Source organism: Doryrhamphus excisus, linkage group LG20 (assembly GCF_037039965.1).
Source record: "Doryrhamphus excisus strain RoL-2023G ecotype Guam linkage group LG20, RoL_Dexc_Guam_v1.1, whole genome shotgun sequence".
In the NCBI taxonomy this organism is placed as follows: Eukaryota; Metazoa; Chordata; class Actinopteri; order Syngnathiformes; family Syngnathidae; genus Doryrhamphus; species Doryrhamphus excisus.
This window is the reverse complement of record NC_136376.1, coordinates 12,030,477-12,048,786: the sequence shown is the minus strand read 5'-3', so window position 1 is coordinate 12,048,786 and position 18,310 is coordinate 12,030,477. Positions and strand designations below refer to the sequence as shown.

The following is an 18,310-nucleotide window of genomic DNA, read 5'->3' as shown; positions in this document are numbered from 1 at the left end:
AGCTCCTTAGTGCAGTGAGTGTGTGTTGGAATGGGTGCCGTCTGGTGGTTATTGCACTGCAGTCGGTACCAGTAAGGGCCTTCATTTGGGTGGAGGACCGCTCTGTGTCTTGACGGGCATCCTCCGGCTCAAATAGAGGTTGCTGTCATTGTTTTTTCCCACTGAAAGGATGCGTGACACTCTGAAAAACCTGCCTTTGAGGTTTTGGTGACCTGTGTTCACTGTGCGTCGGTCAGCCAATTTACCACTGTGCAGGCTGCGCTTCGCCTGCACCAAGAATAGACCAGGTCGGAGCTGATGGGCTTTCAGCGCACCTTTGGCGCTGAAAATGTGGACACCTTCCCTGGTGAGCTGCCATGCCCATCTCGGTGCAGTCCAGTCTACCAAATTGGCTGCGCAGTGGTGCACTGGACAGAATTACCACTACCACAAAGTCACAAATTTGAAATAGAACGGGTCACTTCAGTATTCTCATAGCTAAAACTTAGCACACCACTGACAACAATGTAGAAAAACACGTTTATTATTAGAAATTCGTCAATGAGAAACTATTCAAATGCTGCAATTATAGCCAAGGTATTAAAACTGGATGAGGTGTTAATCGGAAGCAAGCCTTTATTAGTCATTATAACAACTGAACTGATGATACAATAATAACAACTAGTTGTTTTTTGGTTTATTAATCATTTAGAGTACACGAGAAAAGAACATTGCTCTTGTTGATCACATGGTCATGGATTAACTATTTAATATTATTTCACAACACAGCAGCAACAGAACCAGTGTTGTAATAGCGGAAAGGAGCAAACTGCTCAGCCAGCATTAATACAGCTGATAACGTTTACTATAAAGGACTTTCACACCAACAGCTGAGTAGTGCAACCGTCATTTTAAAGCGCATGTAGAGGTAGATGAAGCTGCTGGATGATGGTTAATCATGACACCTCAAATGCAGCTACTGTCATATTGTGGAGTTAATTTAAAAAAAAAACAGCCACAACTGTTAACGTTTTTTTACCCGACACATTTGTAGAAAATGCACATGGCAACTCAGCTGTTAACTGGATAAAGGTGTTCATTGGAGCATTAATGGTCATTTAAAAATATGTTACAATTGTCATCAAGATAACGGGGAAAACATTCCACAGATAAGGTAGCAGGTGTACCTAATGAAGTGTCCAGTAGGTGTGCACGAACATGTTACATTCAGGACTATCTTACTGCAGATAGTCTGTAAGCAATAAGTGACACTTTTAAACATCTATAGCGGCGTTGCCGTCCTTTGTGCATCCACCCATCACCCTTGTCCGTCCCTCAACCAGAAACGCCAGCACAGCGACCCAGCGTTGCCCTAGTGACCTCTGTCTCCTCACCTTTTCAAAGTGCTTGAAGTAAGTCGTTGTTCCCGTGCCAACGGCATCAAATTGCTCAGTGAGTAGCCACACCTCCCACAAGAGCGTTATAGCATTCATAACCACCATTGACGCGACCCAAAACTCCCCCCCGAGGAATGTGAGCCACCAAGACAAGCCGCGACTGCCGGCGTGCATCTTGTGGTGCAGGTAGCTTGCTGCCGTGGCGATAAATAAGAGGTGGCCAGTCACCATGGAGAGCATGAAGAAGACGAAGAGTCGATGATTACCCCGGCCGATGCAGCGGTTGAGGAAAAGGCAGTGATGGTCGTAGTCCATAATGCACACATTGCAGAGCTTGCAGTGCTTGGTGCGGTCAGGCTGGAACAACTGGGAGTGAAGGGAGAACTTACCAGTAAGGATGTCTACTTCTTTAAACGCCTCATTGAAGAAGTGAGCTCTGGTCAGGTATTACTACTACAGTACATACAAGACTCATGTCGAGCGCAATGTCTTACCTCACAGTAGGGACAGAACCTATGAGGGCTCTGGTTATTCTCTACCAGGTCAGCAACACAAGAGAACCGAGGATCTGCTTCTGCTCTGTCCACTGTCCCGGGGTCCTGAGTCAGAACCTTATAAAACAAGGCAAGGACGAGGCAGAGGTGGACCGTAGATACTTGGACCAGGGCACCAGTCGGCCATACACTTTCATTAGGTTAAGGCTGACCGTTTCATTGTGCAGATATGTCTGATGCTGTTGCCATGGGAACAGAACATTCTCCAAAAGCTAGATGAGTATGGTTAACGGTGCGTTAAGAAACTGTTCAGTGGAACCTGAAAACAGTAACTTCTTGTTACGGTCGTATGACAAGCAACACAAGTCACCTTAGCATTACACCCTAGTCCAGGGGTGGGCAAACTTTTTGACTCACGGGCCGCATTGATATGACAAAATTTACGGGGGGGGGGGGGGGGGGGGGGCAGACTATATATTTTACACGTAACAGTCCACCTGGTATTATTGTATCTGTAAAATTGTCATGCAATCTGCTATTATTATTTATTATTTCATATTTATATTTAAATATTTTAAAAATAATAAAATATTATAATAATTACAATAAAATTTAAATAATAATTATTATATTATTATTATGTAAAATATGCAAATATAACAATAATATTATATATAATTAATATAATAATTAGCATTAATATAATAATTATAATAATCATAATAGTTCTAATAATAATTATAATAATCTAATAAGCTAATAATAATAATAATAATTATTATTATTATTATACTATATGGTCCAGAATGTTAACATTTTAAAAACATACACATAAACATATTTAAAATGTCAAAATAGGCTTTATGATGGGGACAGTTTTGGAACAGATTATTTCATGTTGCAAAAATGTTCATCCTCTGAGGTTCCACTATATAATGCCTAGGATTTTGATATTTCCTTTGGAAAGGGTACAAAACTAAACCAGAAGCTGGTCTAAATATTTGAGCATCAAGTGGAGAAAGGATATTAGCTGTTATTTTCCAATAAAAGCAAAGCAGGGAATGGAGCAGTCCGGCTGTGAGCGTTCCCAAGTAAATGGGGTTGGGTAACCTGGAAGGGAGATAGCTGCTGTCTGAACAAAAAACATGTAACAAATGGTACAATGTGTTGTGAAAGTGATGTCACTTCAAACATGCCATAATGGTCGTCAAACCTTTGATATGTGGCCATGCGGTGGTATTGTGTAAATATGCTTCTGGCCAGCCAGGGGAAGAGTAAACCACAAAGGAGACCACCGTAACCTCCCAACAAGGATGCTATCAGCAGAATGGCGGTGCCACTCATGCTGGGAAAAAACAGTGTCCAGTAGTACAAAACTGCATGGAAAGAACACAAACAAGAGGCAAACATAAATGTATGTACACATTTAGTGCAGACTTTTATCCGTTGACAATATGATGACTCTTACCATGGGAGTCTTTGGGCTTGTGGTTGATTGGCTCATTCATGTACTGACTGAGTAGTTTGGTGAGTTGCTGATGTCTACAAAATAAAAGCACGGTATTGCAATGATATATATACTCAGTGGACACTTCATCAGGTAAGCCTCGAAGGTATCTAGACTGATGCAGTGCAGTTCTACACCACTGAAAACTACAGTAATACAGATGATTGTTTGATACTGTTCATCAGGCACATCAAGTGTCTTAATCCAGCCCACCCTGCTTTTCCAAATTCCTTTTTTAAAGCTTTAACATTGAAACTGTAGCCAGAAACCTGACTTGCAGCACTATTGAGTCGCCAGAAGGGTCAAATGTAAATCAATAAATGTAGCTTGTAGAAAAGTGCGAACACAACGCGTCAACACAAATGATGCACAAAGTAACCTACAGTACCTACTGCACCATGTGGGGATACAAATACATAAATATGCACAATTCCCATGCAAAAAAACCCTCATATTCCTGCTGCAAGGCATGCTGGGTAGCTTGTGGTACTCTTTCTCCCAACCTTTTGCCATGTTTGTCGCATTTTTGCTTGATTACAAAATATGTTGAGGTCATCAAAGAAGTAAAGAATTTAACATACATCCAATGTTTTATTGTTCAATGTTCATATTGTAGTTGCACCTGGACTACCCAGCATGCCTTGCAGGCATCTGGAAAATAGTTTTAAGTTACTGAGTTGTTGTTTATCACCCACTTAGTAATAGTAGTTGATTTTTGTGATGCGTTAACTTGCTGTGGATGTGTTGTGTTTTCGTTTCGTTGTACTGTGAGAAAGTATGTGGTTCTGTTTGATGACCACCTATATATATATATATATATAGATGGCCCCTACGCCAAATTTTTTAAGCCAATGCGGTCCGCTAGTCAAAAAGTTTGCCCATCCCTGATGTATCATATCTCATTAGATTGTGTGTACCTCATAATCTATGCTCTGGGTGCACCAATCAATATTTATTATCACAACAACAACAAAAAGACAAGTACCAATTTGTACGTTTCATGGTATATATTCACCTAAATGTTTTCCCCTGCTTGGTGAGGTCCAGTGGCGTTAGGCCACTGAGGTTTTTCTCATGAAGCATCCTGCATCCAGCTTTCTGCAGAAGCATCCAGCACACCTCTACGCCACCTCGCTCTGCTGCAACATGGAGAGCAGTTGACCCCTGTTGGTCGACAGCATCTGCGACACAGCGCTGAAACACAGAAATATACACTGAAGCCCAATATGATTCACACGGGTCTGGTTTGTATAGTTCATATATTTTTTTTAATTACCCAATTTTAATCTTCAAGCTGGAAATTATACCAAAAAAAACGTTGTCTACCCCATTCTTAACTGACCGGTGAGGTTATTATTGTAAACAACAGTATGCATACACTGAACAACAGCTGAGTTGAACTATTAAAGTGCAGATAAAGCTGCTGGATGCTGACCACTCCTGATACTTGAAGGACAGCTACTGATAATAACATCGATGACCACCGTATAGTCACAGTGCTACACTGAAGATGCTGTAGTTGAGGGCTAATTTATGAATTATGCAGATGCAAGAGTTGTTCTTATGGTGACCACTTTAATGTAGGATAAAAATGTTTGACTACCTGGTCCTTAAGAAGGTACTGGACCATATCTGTATTGCTGGTTGATGCTGCAAGGTGGAGGGGTGTCACCTGGTGCATGTCTGTGTCTGTGAAACGCAACATTTCTGTCTCCCACAAATAGTGCACTGCAACGCTGGGAAGCATAAATCCTAGTAAATGCATGCATCAAAGATCAAATTGTGACAATCTGACATGAAAGACATACTTTTGGTGATTTCACTCACATGCTGCCTCCGGTCACCGCATGATGCAGTGATGATTTTCCTTGCAGGTCTCTGAGGCGCAGATCAGCTCCATGCTGCATCATTTTATGGATGATGTAAACGTTTCCTTGCCTATCGGAACACAACATCATTGTTTTAACTTAAGAAGTACATTTAAAATCAGAGTATGCAAAAGGACCTGCATGCAAAGTGAAAAGCTGTCTGCCCCGCATCACTGGACAGGTTGGGGTCAGCGGCATTGCTGAGGAAAAGGTTAACCAGAGCAGAGTTGCCATGGAGAGCTGCGGAGTGGAGTGGAGTAAAACCGGCCCATCCTGTATAAAAAGAAATAAATGAATGAATTTGAAGATGTCCATTGTCAAAATGCGCCATATAGCACCTCTTGGGGTCTGACATCCTGTCCCCATCCTGTCCCCTCCTGGATTATAGTTCTTGTATCATGTACATCATGTTGTCTCACAGTGGAGCAGACCATGTTATAATGGGGCCATTACGGCTACAATAAAGAAAGGACGGTCCCATAACCTCCTGGGATCCAGACATGCATTTTTGTCTTCTGTAATGCACACTTGATTCAAGTGTCAAACGATTGTTTGAGGTGGTTTTAGTAACATACAGTCATATTTATGATACCGAAAGCATTTTTTCCATTACTCTAAGTGGTAGACATGGAGATTTACTACTACTATTTTCTTTCATATACTGTACCTGTAAAATTGATGAAGATGGTTAATTGTTTGAATGCATTAGAAAACACCACGTAAATACGTCCTGTTGATTGTGGCTGTTAACGAAACATGATAACATATATAAAAAGAAGCACAAACCAATGTATACTGAACATTATTTATGCTTACCTTTTTGCCTGAGGATTGATCTGTCACTTTCAATAAAGAGTGCACATTGTTCAATGTTTCCTGTTTTTATACAGTCAAATATATCTCCGTCACCCTGAGAGCGTGAAGGTATCGGGTGCATTATTGTGGCTTCACATGCACACTTGGTCTTATTTTCGTCCAACAGTTGATGAAAAATAACAAAAGCTGGTTGTCAGTACAAAATAATAACCACTGTTTGCTCCGACAAGAAGGCGGACTCTCGCATAGCGGTACAGCAAACTGTCCAATGCAGACTACGCCCTAGACATCTGATTGGTTAAAAAATTTCACATGACTAATGACGTAACGAATGAGCTGTGCTGGACGCACCTCTAACAGAAAGTGGAAAATGACTAAATATTAACATGACATACAAACACTTAATAGCGGAATATATACCTCTTTGGATCTCATACTGATGTTTTATAATTGGTGACTATCTTTACTTCCGGCTTGTGGATCTCTTCCTGTAGGTGGCGGTAATGCACCTCGACACTGTTGATCATATTTCAATCATACAGAGAAAGAAGCTACATGCTACATAAACAACTGGAGCGACTGTTTAGTACAGTGCAACAAGGTCAAAAATAAACATTGCTCCACATACATACAGAGAGAATTGATGATTCGTCCACATACAGATGGTGTGTGGCTTACCCGGTGAGGGAGCCATCTTCATATGTGTAGCTACCGGGGTGTAATGTTTCAAATTCTGCGCCGTGTTTTTTCTTCTAATAAAAATTCTACTCAACTATGACGGTTAACTTTTTAAAAATATTTTACATTTTGTGCGGCTTTTGTGTTATCTTACTATTTGGGCTAATAGTAGTACAGCCATACCCCACTAGATGGTATTGTTGCTTATATTTGGGACGTTCCCCGGCTTACCTATTTATTCTGTGAATGTTCCTTGTCTCTATTGCAGATGTAGTAAGTGTCTAGGAATTGTGCAAAATCTGCATGAGGTATTGGAGGTTGCATAATAGACTGTAAATATTTTATTTTTAGAGTGGGCTATTAATGGCAGGCTAAAGCATAAGACGAGGGTGTGCTTGTTTTACCCACTTGGAACTTAAAGTATGCAATTATCACTGAGGCTGCCTTCACAGTTGCTTTACACTATCCTGTTTCAGATCTATTTACAATATTAGAAAATACGGTGTATCTAATATACTTTAATTACAGGCGGCACTTTCAGAATAGCTGTCATGGTGAGTCATATCATGTCAGCCAGCCCCGACAGCTCTATAAACAGCATTAAAAGTCTTTTCAGTGAGCTACGGTGGGAGGGCCTTATTCAACCAGCCCATTTTCACTTCTGCTTCTCTGGGGAAGTAAGGAGGCACATGACTTGATCCAGCTGATGTGAGTTACCCTTTTTGTTCAAAGTTCATTCTACTTGCTGCAGATTAGTGAGGGCGGGCACTTTTACAGCAGCACTGCACTGAGAGCGTCAGTCATGTCTCAGCACGTCTCCGCTTGTCTTTGCTCCTGACATGGGAACGTGGACAGAGTAGGAACCCATCCGGACTCCCACAGGTCCCTTCACGGTGCCCTGTTAAGAGTGTGGCACTGCACACATGGCTCTCACACTAACAAAGGTAAGATATTGTGTTGTACACATTGTGCATGTGGAAAGCTGAGAGGAAGAAGAACTCACGCATGAACACACTGAAACAGAAGCTTCTCACATGAGAGATGTTAAATAATCAGTGCATTTGTGAGGAATGTGAGCTGCCATTATGTTCAATCCACCTCTATGACCCCCCTCTTTGTAAATCACATGGCTGAAAATACTCACACTGGTGACATTTACATTTTTTTAAATGCATTTGGAGGCACGATTTTCCATGTAATGAAGAATCATTAATTGTCACCATCATAGACAACAGTGATCACTGAGCATCACTGAGAGGGCACCTATTCCGGGTCACGCTCTAAATGACAAAATTTACTATCAAAAGCAATAATAGCTGAGGCTGTATGGCTAAAAATGGCAAAATCAGTATTACATTTGTGAATATGGAATATTTGAATGATTAAAAATGACATTTATGGTCATTTTGTGCTCCCACTTATTAGAAATTGCAATTCATTGAGTGACTAATTTACCGATTTAGGTTAACAACCACTTTAAATGGCTTCAGGGGTAGCACATCAATTATTACGAGGGAAAGTAAATGTGGTTAAAGTGGAGATAATTAGCTGTGGATTTCTAAATGCTGTCTTTGTCTCCCATCCAGGATGAGAGAGTAAAAGGGGAGAGGATCAATAAAGAAACAGGGGAGCTGAGCGCTTCAGGGGAGCTGTCTGTCTCTGTGGAGTTGGACAAGAAGAAAGCGGAGGCCTCCTCAGAACCTCTGCCCTCAGAGTTGCTCCGAGAACACCTGCAAGAACTTGACATTCACCAGTGCTCAAATTCGGACCACAACGCAGACTGTGTCCCGATAGAGCAGGAGTGTCTCATCAGAGTCCTGCCTCTCTATATACAGGTACTGCAACTATTAACTGTCAGATCGGCAAGATCCTGGGAATAATCCAGATAACAGGAGGCCATAGTCAGATGTTTGGCCTTTAGCCCATTTCATCACTCTGCCCTTAAACAATGTGCATGTGCTCTGTGGATTTATCTCTATTGTTTGCTCAACTGTCACATGAAATTCAAAAGCCTCAGGCCTTGCTTTTTTGTGTGGAGATGGAAAATTGGCAGTTTGGTTTTTTTTTTAAGTTGTGTGGTACAAGTGATCTGGCCTGAGCGTGTCCTTCATGTTTGATGTTCACTTTCGATTGCGATTTTTTAATTTTAATGTTCTGAACTCCTGTTTCCAGTCCTGTATCGGGTGTAATACTGCTTGGAAGAGGTCTGCGTGGTTACCCAAACTGTTACTACTGCTACTTCAAAGTTCTAATGTGTTTGTCTCCAGTGGCAAGGGCATGACCATTAAGGGATTTACATAAGAACAGCACACTCAGTGAAACGCCATATCCTCTTATGGATGTGAAAAGAGAACATAGTGCCTTGCTGGTTGCTTAGAATGTGCTTTAGCTGAAGCATTTGCACCTGCAATAAGGCGCCATTGTTTGGTTTCATCTTGTGAGGTGTGCTAGAAATGTTAATCCAATTCATGAAATTCCAGGCCTATATCTATTGTGTTTGTTCAATCAAATGAATCAATATGGTCTTCTGTGTTATGGTAGGTCTGTGAGGAAGACGAGGGGCTTGAAGGGTTGGACTTGAAGGTACTTGCAGCTATCACCGCAGACGCCGTCATCTATAACATCCAAAACAGGCTTTCAGAAAGGCCTGCAGGTACTGACTTGCCTTCAAGCCATCATATGTGGTCCAGATTTGATAAATTTAGGGACTTTCTACCTCTGTTTTTACTTCTGCTTTTTAAGCTCTGCGGTGTCGCTTTTCCATAAGGCTGTAGTGTCGTTTGCATGTTGTACATATTTAATTTTTACAGTCATATCGAGTGCACTGTGTGCAACTTAATGTTGACTACACCAAAATCCAAGAAGGTTCAACATCTCATCTTACTTGGTTTGTCAGCTTAGCTCTTTTTTCCCATTTGACATAAAAAATGATCTGACTGAATATGCACCGTTTAGTATTTTCATGGTTTGCTGTGGTGCTAAGCATGTTACATCTTTTACGTTTGCAGAGGATGCTCGTGAGGAAGTTGTGCTATTCTTCCAACCAGAACACGAGGAGACAAAGTGTCCAGGATGGTTGTTGCTTAAATCTCTGTTGCTGCTAACTGCTGACAGCTCAGTGAGTTTATTGGGTTCCTGTTTGCTCATTTGAGCTGCGCTGTCATATTATTTGATCATAGTTGTCTATTAAAGATAAGGTGCTTGGACTATATCCAAGTTTCTGTATTATAATTATTATAAGCAGTGGGTCAGTGCATAGGAAGCATTTAGTACATCTAAATTCAAACCACATTGTTAAAAATGCCATGCAGTGCAATCTAAGCAGTGTATTGTAATTAAGTAATTAAAATAGTAGTAAACAAAACCCCATTTAAGGCACATTTAGACATGACTGGTCATTATAAGAACTGTATAAAAGACTGTAAAAAAGTCACACGCTATACAAATTACAACCACAATAACCTATTGTTAAGTCAACTAATCAAAACGGAGCATTGTTATCTTTCTTTTTGACACAGCTCTCTTATTGGATCTCATTAGATTTTGTGGGCAGTGAGTGTATCTGCATATTCATCAGAGTGCATATCTACAAACATCTACAAAATTAGAACAATACACAGCTTTTAGCAGTAACTTCCATCACCAATAAACTACATTTTCTTCCTCTTCATTTGTGTTTGTAGGATGTACTGTCATGTATAAATCCAGGACTTCCTGCTGCCCTTGTGAAATGTTTGTATCTACTCGTGTGCATCCCCGCAAAGGAGAACTTGACCATAAAAGAGAGCTTTCAAGAGCTACTAACACAGGTGAACATCAATGGAGTCCTCCTCCAAGATGTTGATAGGCTTTCCAACTTCATAGTACTCCCCTTTTCAGGTTCTTCTCCAGCTTTGTAGGCAACCGGTCAATGTTGAACGGCTGGTAGAGACCCAGGAGCTTCAGTGTCTCATAATTGGGCTCACATCACTTTGGGACCAGACCAGCATCCCCTGGAGGTATCAGGCCTCCCGCATCCTTAAGGCGATTTCGGCTGTGGCCACGAGCAACACAACTTCGAACCTGCTTGGTGAGCACAAAATCACATCCTTAATGTATGTTTTATTTGTTCACAAGCGCTATTTGTTATTATTTTTGGCATTAAACACCACATATTCTTACAATTTTATCTATATAATCATCATAACTTGAACATCCCAGAAACAATAGATACTTACTGGCCACAACATCTTGTACTTTATATTTAAATTATGTCTTCCCAATGGTATTCATTTAAACTATGTTCATGATTTGCGGGTGCAATTTTCAGTTTGCCGTTGTGCAGAGCTACAACTCATCATCCTGTGTCGAATACATTGGCTACTTTATTATGCTACGTGGGAGTATATTTAGGAGGTGTACCTAATGTCAATATCAGATATATTTCGAATAAATGCTGTAGGTAGTACGGTAGTTTTGTTTTGTGTGACAATTATGTCACTCACTGTGTCCTCCCCTTTAGGCAAAAATTGCATTCGTATCTGCATCCAGAATCTGTCCCGCATCGGCTCCGATGTGGCGGGCCCGTTGTTGGCTGAAGTGGCCGTGGCTGTGTTTAGTTTTGTTCGAGACACATATCCTCTCAACCCAGCCCTCTTCACCGAGTTTGACTCCCACAATGGCTACAAGGCACTCGAAAACATTCTCCAGCGGTGAGAAAATGAGAACAACCCTTTGGAGATATTAACTTGATGTATTTTATCTAAGAACAATTACAAATTCTTAAGATTAATGTGGAATTACATACATAATCTCATAAAATGATATCGGGCTTTGCTCATTCATTACCATTCAAAGAGTTCTATTTATTCATTTTACATTCATTTTACATCTTATTTTTATGGCTCCTGATGCCAATAAAGTTGTGAAGGAGGCGTATCAGAGGATCAGTTCCGGTCTGTAGAGGAGATGCTGGCACTCATTGCTTCGTTCACCCTGCTTGGCAAAACAGAGCTCAAAGTGGCTCTTTGTGTCAGTCACCCACAACCTCCGGGCTTCACATTTGGGCCTCCACTCAATAAAGGTATGACATAACATAACCACTTATCTACAGCTGACTTTTAATTGTGTCCTCATTGAACTCATGATATGAGCTAATCATTCCATTTGTGTACTTGGAGTAGGTGACTGCTCTATTTGCTCTATTTGTTACACTCATACAATGGCCACCTTGACTCCCCACTGTACCTCACTATTGTGGCGTGCGGCGTCCTTCCGCTTAACAGGAAGCTGAGGTGATTATGTCTGGGATGATGAAGTGGCGGCTTCCCCTCTAACAATATTAGGATGCCACACATCTATTCACTACTGGCCTACAGCTACCGGCCATCTATCATGGATGCACACACCCCTGGATCTAACACTCAGAAATGAGACATCCATAATAAACACTCACACACACGCACTGAGCAGTCATCCATCACATCAAGGAGAAGCTCTTGTTCCATCACAGGACTCATGGAGTCTTGCATTGATGTTATTTAGTTGGCTGATGCAATTGAGCTTAAGCGTGAACATGAATCCTATTACTAAGCAGCTACTGTACTGTATATATATATATTCACCCACAATAAACAGTAGTGTGTTTGCTGCCTAAATCTAATACCTTGCGTGTGGATATTTTGACAAGGTGGCAAACAAACTACATCAAGGCACATTATTCTATCCTACTTTTGCATTCATATGTGTTATGTTGTTTGTAACCAGTCTATCTATGTACATACATGCAACTCGATTTGTTTACAATGTTGAGCGTGTGCTTGATGCTATACTGTAGGTTCTGTGACTATTAAATTTACCTTGCCAAAAAGCATTTTATTGAAGGCATTCATTGTGTTTTCAGACTATATTAACCTTGGTCTGACGGTCCTGCCTTATTATATTAAATCCAACATTGCGTTAAGAAATCCTAAACTACTGATGCACTTTTTCAATATCTTTCTTTGTTCCTCCAGATTCATCAGTAAAGAACCTAGCTGCCTTCCACCTGCTGCAGGCAACCTTACTGCGTTCCCAGGATTCTCACCTGTGCTGCCAGATTCTAAGGACAATCCAGATGATTTGGGAGAAGGACAAAGCTAATTTCTTCCTGTTGGAGTGGACCGTCCAGACCATGGCCCAACTGGCTACATGTGTGTGGCGAAAACCAAAAGCGGTCCAAGCAGTGTTCTTTTCAATGCTCGAGATGGTAAGCTGGAGCTATATTTTCTTTACTGTGTCGTTCACATGATGCTGACGCTGCGTCTTATAGGTCATCTTCAAGCTGAATTACATTCCCCATGAGGCATTGCGGGTAGTGATGGGAATCCTGAAGCAGAGCTGGTCAGGATCACTGGCTACAGCAGAAGGAAGGGCAGAATTTGAAGTGGCAACTCTCAAAAGCTTTCACAGGTGAGTGATGTAAGTTTGTTTTAATGGCCTGTAATACTTCTCAGTGCTAATGCAGTATTCCATGTCTCCTTAAAATGTAATTTGTCAATCTGCTCATTCAGTGTTCACTGGTAACAACACTTGGTTAATCTGCACATATATAGTGTATATTATCACTTCAAATGTTGTGTGTGGAAATTTTACAGGGAAAATAAAGCTCCATTTTAACTTTCAGAAAGCATCAACAGGTTTGCTATTGGGGTTGTAGGTTGCAATGATGTAATTACTTTATTATTATCGGTTACTTTGTTATTACTGCTTTATGTTGCTGAGAAAATGCTTCAAAAGTCAGTCATCATGTGAGACGTCATTCAAGCAAATCTTCCCTTTAGCGATCATTTAGAAGATAAACTACTTTTCTGTTTTTTGGTGACAGAGTACCGTTGCTAGAAAAGACAATGAGTGTGATGATAACCACAAAATGAAACTTACACAGGATCAGTAAAAAAAACATGCAACACAATAAAAAATTGACTTACATGTCTGTTAAAAGTCTTACTTTATTGTTTTTTATTGAGTTAAATTTTTGAAGGTGTTACAAGAACAGCATAGTTTGACTCTGCATAAATACATTTCCAATTTTCTTGCAACAACTTGGAAATGCAACTATTTATGTAGATTGTAGATGCACCTAATGTTGTGGCCAGTGAGCAGTGAGTGTAGTTATTTTTTTGACTAATGCTGCTATCTTTGAGGATGTACACTAAATAGCATTTGGCACTCTTGTGTAGAATGACAGTTCACAGTGGTATGCTAGCAGAGGTGCTAAGTGACTGGGCCCTCCTGGAGATGCTGCTGGGGGAACTTCGAAGGAGAGCCAAGATCATCAGGAAAGCCGGTGCTGTCTCCACCGCTCAATTAAGTAAGAGACAAACTATGTGACTCCCCCCATGAGTACACTTTATAACCATCACTACGAGTGGCATTGAGCAATTGGGACAATACTGATTCACTACACGTGTCTGTCACAGTGAGTCATTTTAACAAGAAATATAATGACTGCGGGGCATTGGTCTTATGTTCCTCAGATGCACCGCAGCTGCCATGTGTGGAGGACAACGACACGTTACTCACCACTTGTATGCTTCAAGTCGTGTCCACCCTTACTCTGCGTTCAATCAAAAACACAGGTACAAATGTTATCCCCAATAATAAGGTGTTTATTAGGGGTGTCACGAGACGCCGAGTCTACAAGACGAGACAATACACAAGTTTAACATTACTTTTAAGAAAAGTACAATGACAAAATATATGACATATTGCAATCTATCAATTAATTTTCCACTACGTTACATTCTTCTGCACTGTGTGTATGCTAGCGGGCCCGCCTTCACCCAATTGAGATTGTGTGGCTGACTCTGTTCATACGGTTGGTCTATGCACACGCCAAGCTGAAACTAATCCATTGCGTGAACCATCTTCCTGAATTTTTTGAGGCAAGAGACAAGGAAAACAGACACGCATGCACATGGCAATATAATTGAGACTGGACAAATTATCAAGTTCATTTTAATTTATTGTGTTAATAATTATTTATTGTCCCAGCTGGCTTCACAAGACATTTTAAGATAAGATATGCCTTTATTTGTCCCTCAGTGGGGAAATTTGCATTGCACAGCAGCAAGAGAACAGAATCAGTTAAGCAGTACAAAATACACAATATAAAAAATAAACAACCCAAGTATTAACAAATTACCAATTTTCCCCAGAGTTATATACAATACAGTTTGCAAGACAATATGACATATGAGATGAAATATATGACCAGTCTATACACTGAGATCTTGCTAGTGAGTTAAATATGAGGCATTATAAAAATACTGCATTTAGAACTTAATATATATATTTTTTTTTGCTGAATGAGAAATCTTGTCATGTTTTAATTTTGCACAAGCTCTTATGACCCTGGCTGCACGGCGGCTTCATCTCTGTGTGGAGTTTGCATGTTCTCCCCGTGCATGCGTGGGTTTTCTCCGGGTACTCCGGTTTCCTCCCACATTCCAAGAACATGCTAGGTTAATTGGCGACTTCAAATTGTCCATAGGTATGAATGTGAGTGTGAATGGTTGTTTGTCTATATGTGCCCTGTGATTGGCTGGCGACCAGTCCAGGGTGTACCCCGCCTCTCATCCGAAGACCCCCGCGACCCTCGTGTGGATAAACGGTAGAAAATGAATGAATGAATGAATCTTTTGAGCCCCCTAGTGGTTATTCCTTTGGTTCTAGTGTTTGTAACAGGAAAGCCCTGTTTACTGAATGCAACACACAAAACAGACACAGAAAAGCATGTGGTGGAAAGTGCCAGAAATCTTCTCCTTATGCATTTGTAATTAATTTTGCAGTTTCTGTACGAGAGCTTGGGATGATCCCATACATAAAGATCTTCCTGGATGAAGATCAGTATCGAGCACCCACTCTGAGCATTTTGGAACATCTCGCTGAGCTGAACCCAGAGGAGTTTATGAGTACCACTATCGGAGCCCTCTGCTCCTCCACACAACATGAACTGGCTTTGAAGCGGGATCTTTTACAGGTACAGTACACACACACATGCTGAGACAATCAACTTTTCAGCTTGTTGTCCTCATCCCACACATCAAAACATAACAAATTGTAATGTACTTAAAATATAATTAGCAAGTGAATTTATTTTCTTTACATGTGGGACGCTGATTAGATTCTCGACAAAGCAGATTGATTTGCTAAAGCAGGTTTAGCTGTTAACTCAGGACTGGATTTGATTAGGCCAGCAGCATTGTGCCGTGCCGCTATCCGATCGGTGAATGGGCCTGAGATGTGATTAGGCTTAACAAGGTTACACACCTACTGTATTTGTCCATTTTTTTGTAGATGGCAATGAGAGGCGCTCTTACTTGCAGATATTGTGTATATTGGGTATGTGTTGTTTGTGCTAACACGGTTAAAGCAGGTGGCAATCAGATTGGGTCTGACCTGGGTTGCCAAGTGTTGAGAGCCATTGTGATTACTCCGGTTTCACTTAATCACATTTCCCCCTGCGTTGTGCCTCACACTTTACCTACCTGATGGATTAGCTCTCCAAATTGAATAAAGCTAATGTGATTTAGTTGACCTCCCAAAACTATTTACCAGAAATGATTTATGATATATCTCTATGTTTCATGTATTTTTCATCACATTGTTTTAATTGACTAAAGCTCATTTTGAAAGCTCAAAGCTTTGTATTGAAATTCACTCTGAGGTTAGCTAATGTATAATAACTGTGTTTTATGTCAAATGTCACTTTTACAGTCTGTGCTAAAGGTGCTGGAGAGCCCGAATAGCTGGCATGCTTTCCGACGGGCTGGCGGCTTCACCGGAATGCTCTCACTCGTGCTCGACATGGAAGGCGCTCTGGCCGACCCTCCTCGAGGAGAAGCATGGCAGTCCGTCGGACGTCAACCACTGCTTGACGTCCTCCTTCTTGCCCTCCATATCTTGGCCTCTGCTGTGCATCTTCACATGGTGAATGCACACTTTTTTCAGACTGGCGGCTATTACGAAAGGCTGGCTGAGGCTCTACTCCAGCTGGGCTGCTTCTGCACTGAAAGACCAGACAGGAGCAGGTGGGAGACAGAGGAGAGATGTTTTGTCAAAACTGCAGAAGACCACCAACCTCTTGGAAAAAGCTTCCATCAGTTTGTTGAGTTAGCACAAGAGGTGCCTGCTGGTCCCTCCTCCCCATCTGTCCACCTCCCAGTCACTCTTCGGACTTGCATTAGGCTCCTTTCCTATCTTGACCACTTTGCGACAGGCCACTGCTCCTCTCTGGACTTTAACTTTGGGTTAGAACCTGAGAATGGGTGTGATGTGGACCAAAAGAAAATAAACAGATTGACAGGTCATGAAGGCGTCTGTTCAGCATCACCTCCTGTCCAGCCATCTTTGGAGGACATTCAAGGAAGCAGCAGAACCACAAAAACCAGCATATCCACAGCCGATTGCCAGTCTAGGTGCTTCCATTTCCTTGTTGCAAGTCGATGAAGAAGTTCTACCAACAATAATATTAACAAGATTTTCTGTTATTCTAGGTTCACCTGTGAACATATCACACTTCACCCTGGAGCTATTAGAGTCATCATGACTGTCCTTCCATCAGTTTTTACTCCTGAGAACACACAGGTACATTATTGTTAACATTGTGTCACAACCACTTTCAGGTTTTGACTCAACTGTTCCTCCTTTTCCCAGCTCTCAATGGAGGTCCAGCTGGCAGTGGCGAAGCACATTGAGGTTGCGGTCAAATCTGAGCAAAACCGTCAGATAATGTGCGAAGGAGGGCTTATCTCCACGCTCCTGACTCACTGTCGCAGCATGCTGCTTGATCCAATTCACCCGTTACATATGACTGTTACAAGAATCTTGGAAAAGCTCTCCTCCCAGGCCATCACACCTTCAGACTTCAGGTTAGATATGCTGTGTCTTAAAGAATCTTTATTTTTATCAGGATTTCTCTTCTTATAAGTTTATTCCTTTTTCAGAAAGTTTTTATGTTTAGGAGACCCTCTTATGTGCTTGGGGGACAAAGCAGGAGTGCCATTAAAACCAGGAGAAGTAGTTGGTATGGTACATTTTCATTTTGTAATAATGACACCCTCTGTGTTTTATATTATTATACAGTGTATCAGACATTCAGGGATTCAATTGTAATCGACTCGTTGGTACTCATCTTGACATTTGATTGGCTATTTCAAACACAGCATCATCACATTTTGATTGTATTGTTTCCTCCAGGTCTCAGCACAAAGACAGACGCTTCATCGGGGTCCACGGCAAGGACAAGAAAGTGGAATTGCAACCTCTTACAGTCTACGACTTGCGGTGAATCGTCTGCCGGTTCCACCATTCCTGCCCACCAGATCATCAGTCTCGTGTCCATGACATCACCGCGGACATTTCGGCCACATCGACTGTCCTCCACACCTGCCTTTGTGGAGTTTGACATGAGTGAGAGTGGCTACGGGTGAGTCACTAAGGTTGTGTTTCTTAAATTGATGGATCTAGATAAATGTATCAACATCTCACATTGGACAGTACAGGTAGGGCTAAAAAGATTGCTAATAGCACTATAAACTTGTACTTTAT

General features: G+C 41.3%; 2 protein-coding genes across 3 annotated transcripts in view; one reads left to right on the top strand and one right to left on the bottom strand.

Annotated features, from left to right (window-relative positions):
• Positions 1 to 502: 502 nt before the first annotated feature.
• LOC131107724 (palmitoyltransferase ZDHHC13) lies at positions 503 to 6,317 on the bottom strand. Its single transcript, XM_078787402.1, has 10 exons — positions 6,062 to 6,317; positions 5,383 to 5,518; positions 5,205 to 5,315; positions 4,981 to 5,113; positions 4,393 to 4,571; positions 3,339 to 3,412; positions 3,084 to 3,246; positions 2,899 to 2,980; positions 1,871 to 2,062; positions 503 to 1,742 (listed from the first exon to the last, which is right to left on the bottom strand). The coding sequence occupies exons 1-10, from the start codon at positions 6,180 to 6,182 to the stop codon at positions 1,254 to 1,256; spliced, it is 1,680 nt and encodes a 559-aa protein (XP_078643528.1). The 5' UTR covers positions 6,183 to 6,317; the 3' UTR covers positions 503 to 1,253.
• Positions 6,318 to 7,164: 847 nt separating this feature from the next.
• Positions 7,165 to 18,310, top strand: part of wdfy4 (WDFY family member 4) — a 42,217-nt gene continuing 31,071 nt past the window's right edge. The window contains exons 1-19 of one of the 2 annotated variants that reach the window (XM_058058878.2): positions 7,165 to 7,447; positions 7,517 to 7,683; positions 8,326 to 8,574; positions 9,281 to 9,392; positions 9,748 to 9,857; positions 10,423 to 10,548; positions 10,619 to 10,808; positions 11,241 to 11,430; positions 11,641 to 11,801; positions 12,733 to 12,965; positions 13,029 to 13,168; positions 13,939 to 14,069; positions 14,236 to 14,337; positions 15,550 to 15,740; positions 16,478 to 17,178; positions 17,257 to 17,347; positions 17,417 to 17,631; positions 17,707 to 17,786; positions 17,960 to 18,188. In XM_058058878.2, coding sequence (XP_057914861.2) covers positions 7,663 to 7,683; positions 8,326 to 8,574; positions 9,281 to 9,392; positions 9,748 to 9,857; positions 10,423 to 10,548; positions 10,619 to 10,808; positions 11,241 to 11,430; positions 11,641 to 11,801; positions 12,733 to 12,965; positions 13,029 to 13,168; positions 13,939 to 14,069; positions 14,236 to 14,337; positions 15,550 to 15,740; positions 16,478 to 17,178; positions 17,257 to 17,347; positions 17,417 to 17,631; positions 17,707 to 17,786; positions 17,960 to 18,188 — 3,272 coding nt within the window. In that variant the 5' untranslated portion in view covers positions 7,165 to 7,447; positions 7,517 to 7,662. The remainder of the gene's footprint in view (positions 7,448 to 7,516; positions 7,684 to 8,325; positions 8,575 to 9,280; positions 9,393 to 9,747; positions 9,858 to 10,422; positions 10,549 to 10,618; positions 10,809 to 11,240; positions 11,431 to 11,640; positions 11,802 to 12,732; positions 12,966 to 13,028; positions 13,169 to 13,938; positions 14,070 to 14,235; positions 14,338 to 15,549; positions 15,741 to 16,477; positions 17,179 to 17,256; positions 17,348 to 17,416; positions 17,632 to 17,706; positions 17,787 to 17,959; positions 18,189 to 18,310) is intronic. The other variant, XM_078799380.1, reaches the window with a different exon arrangement.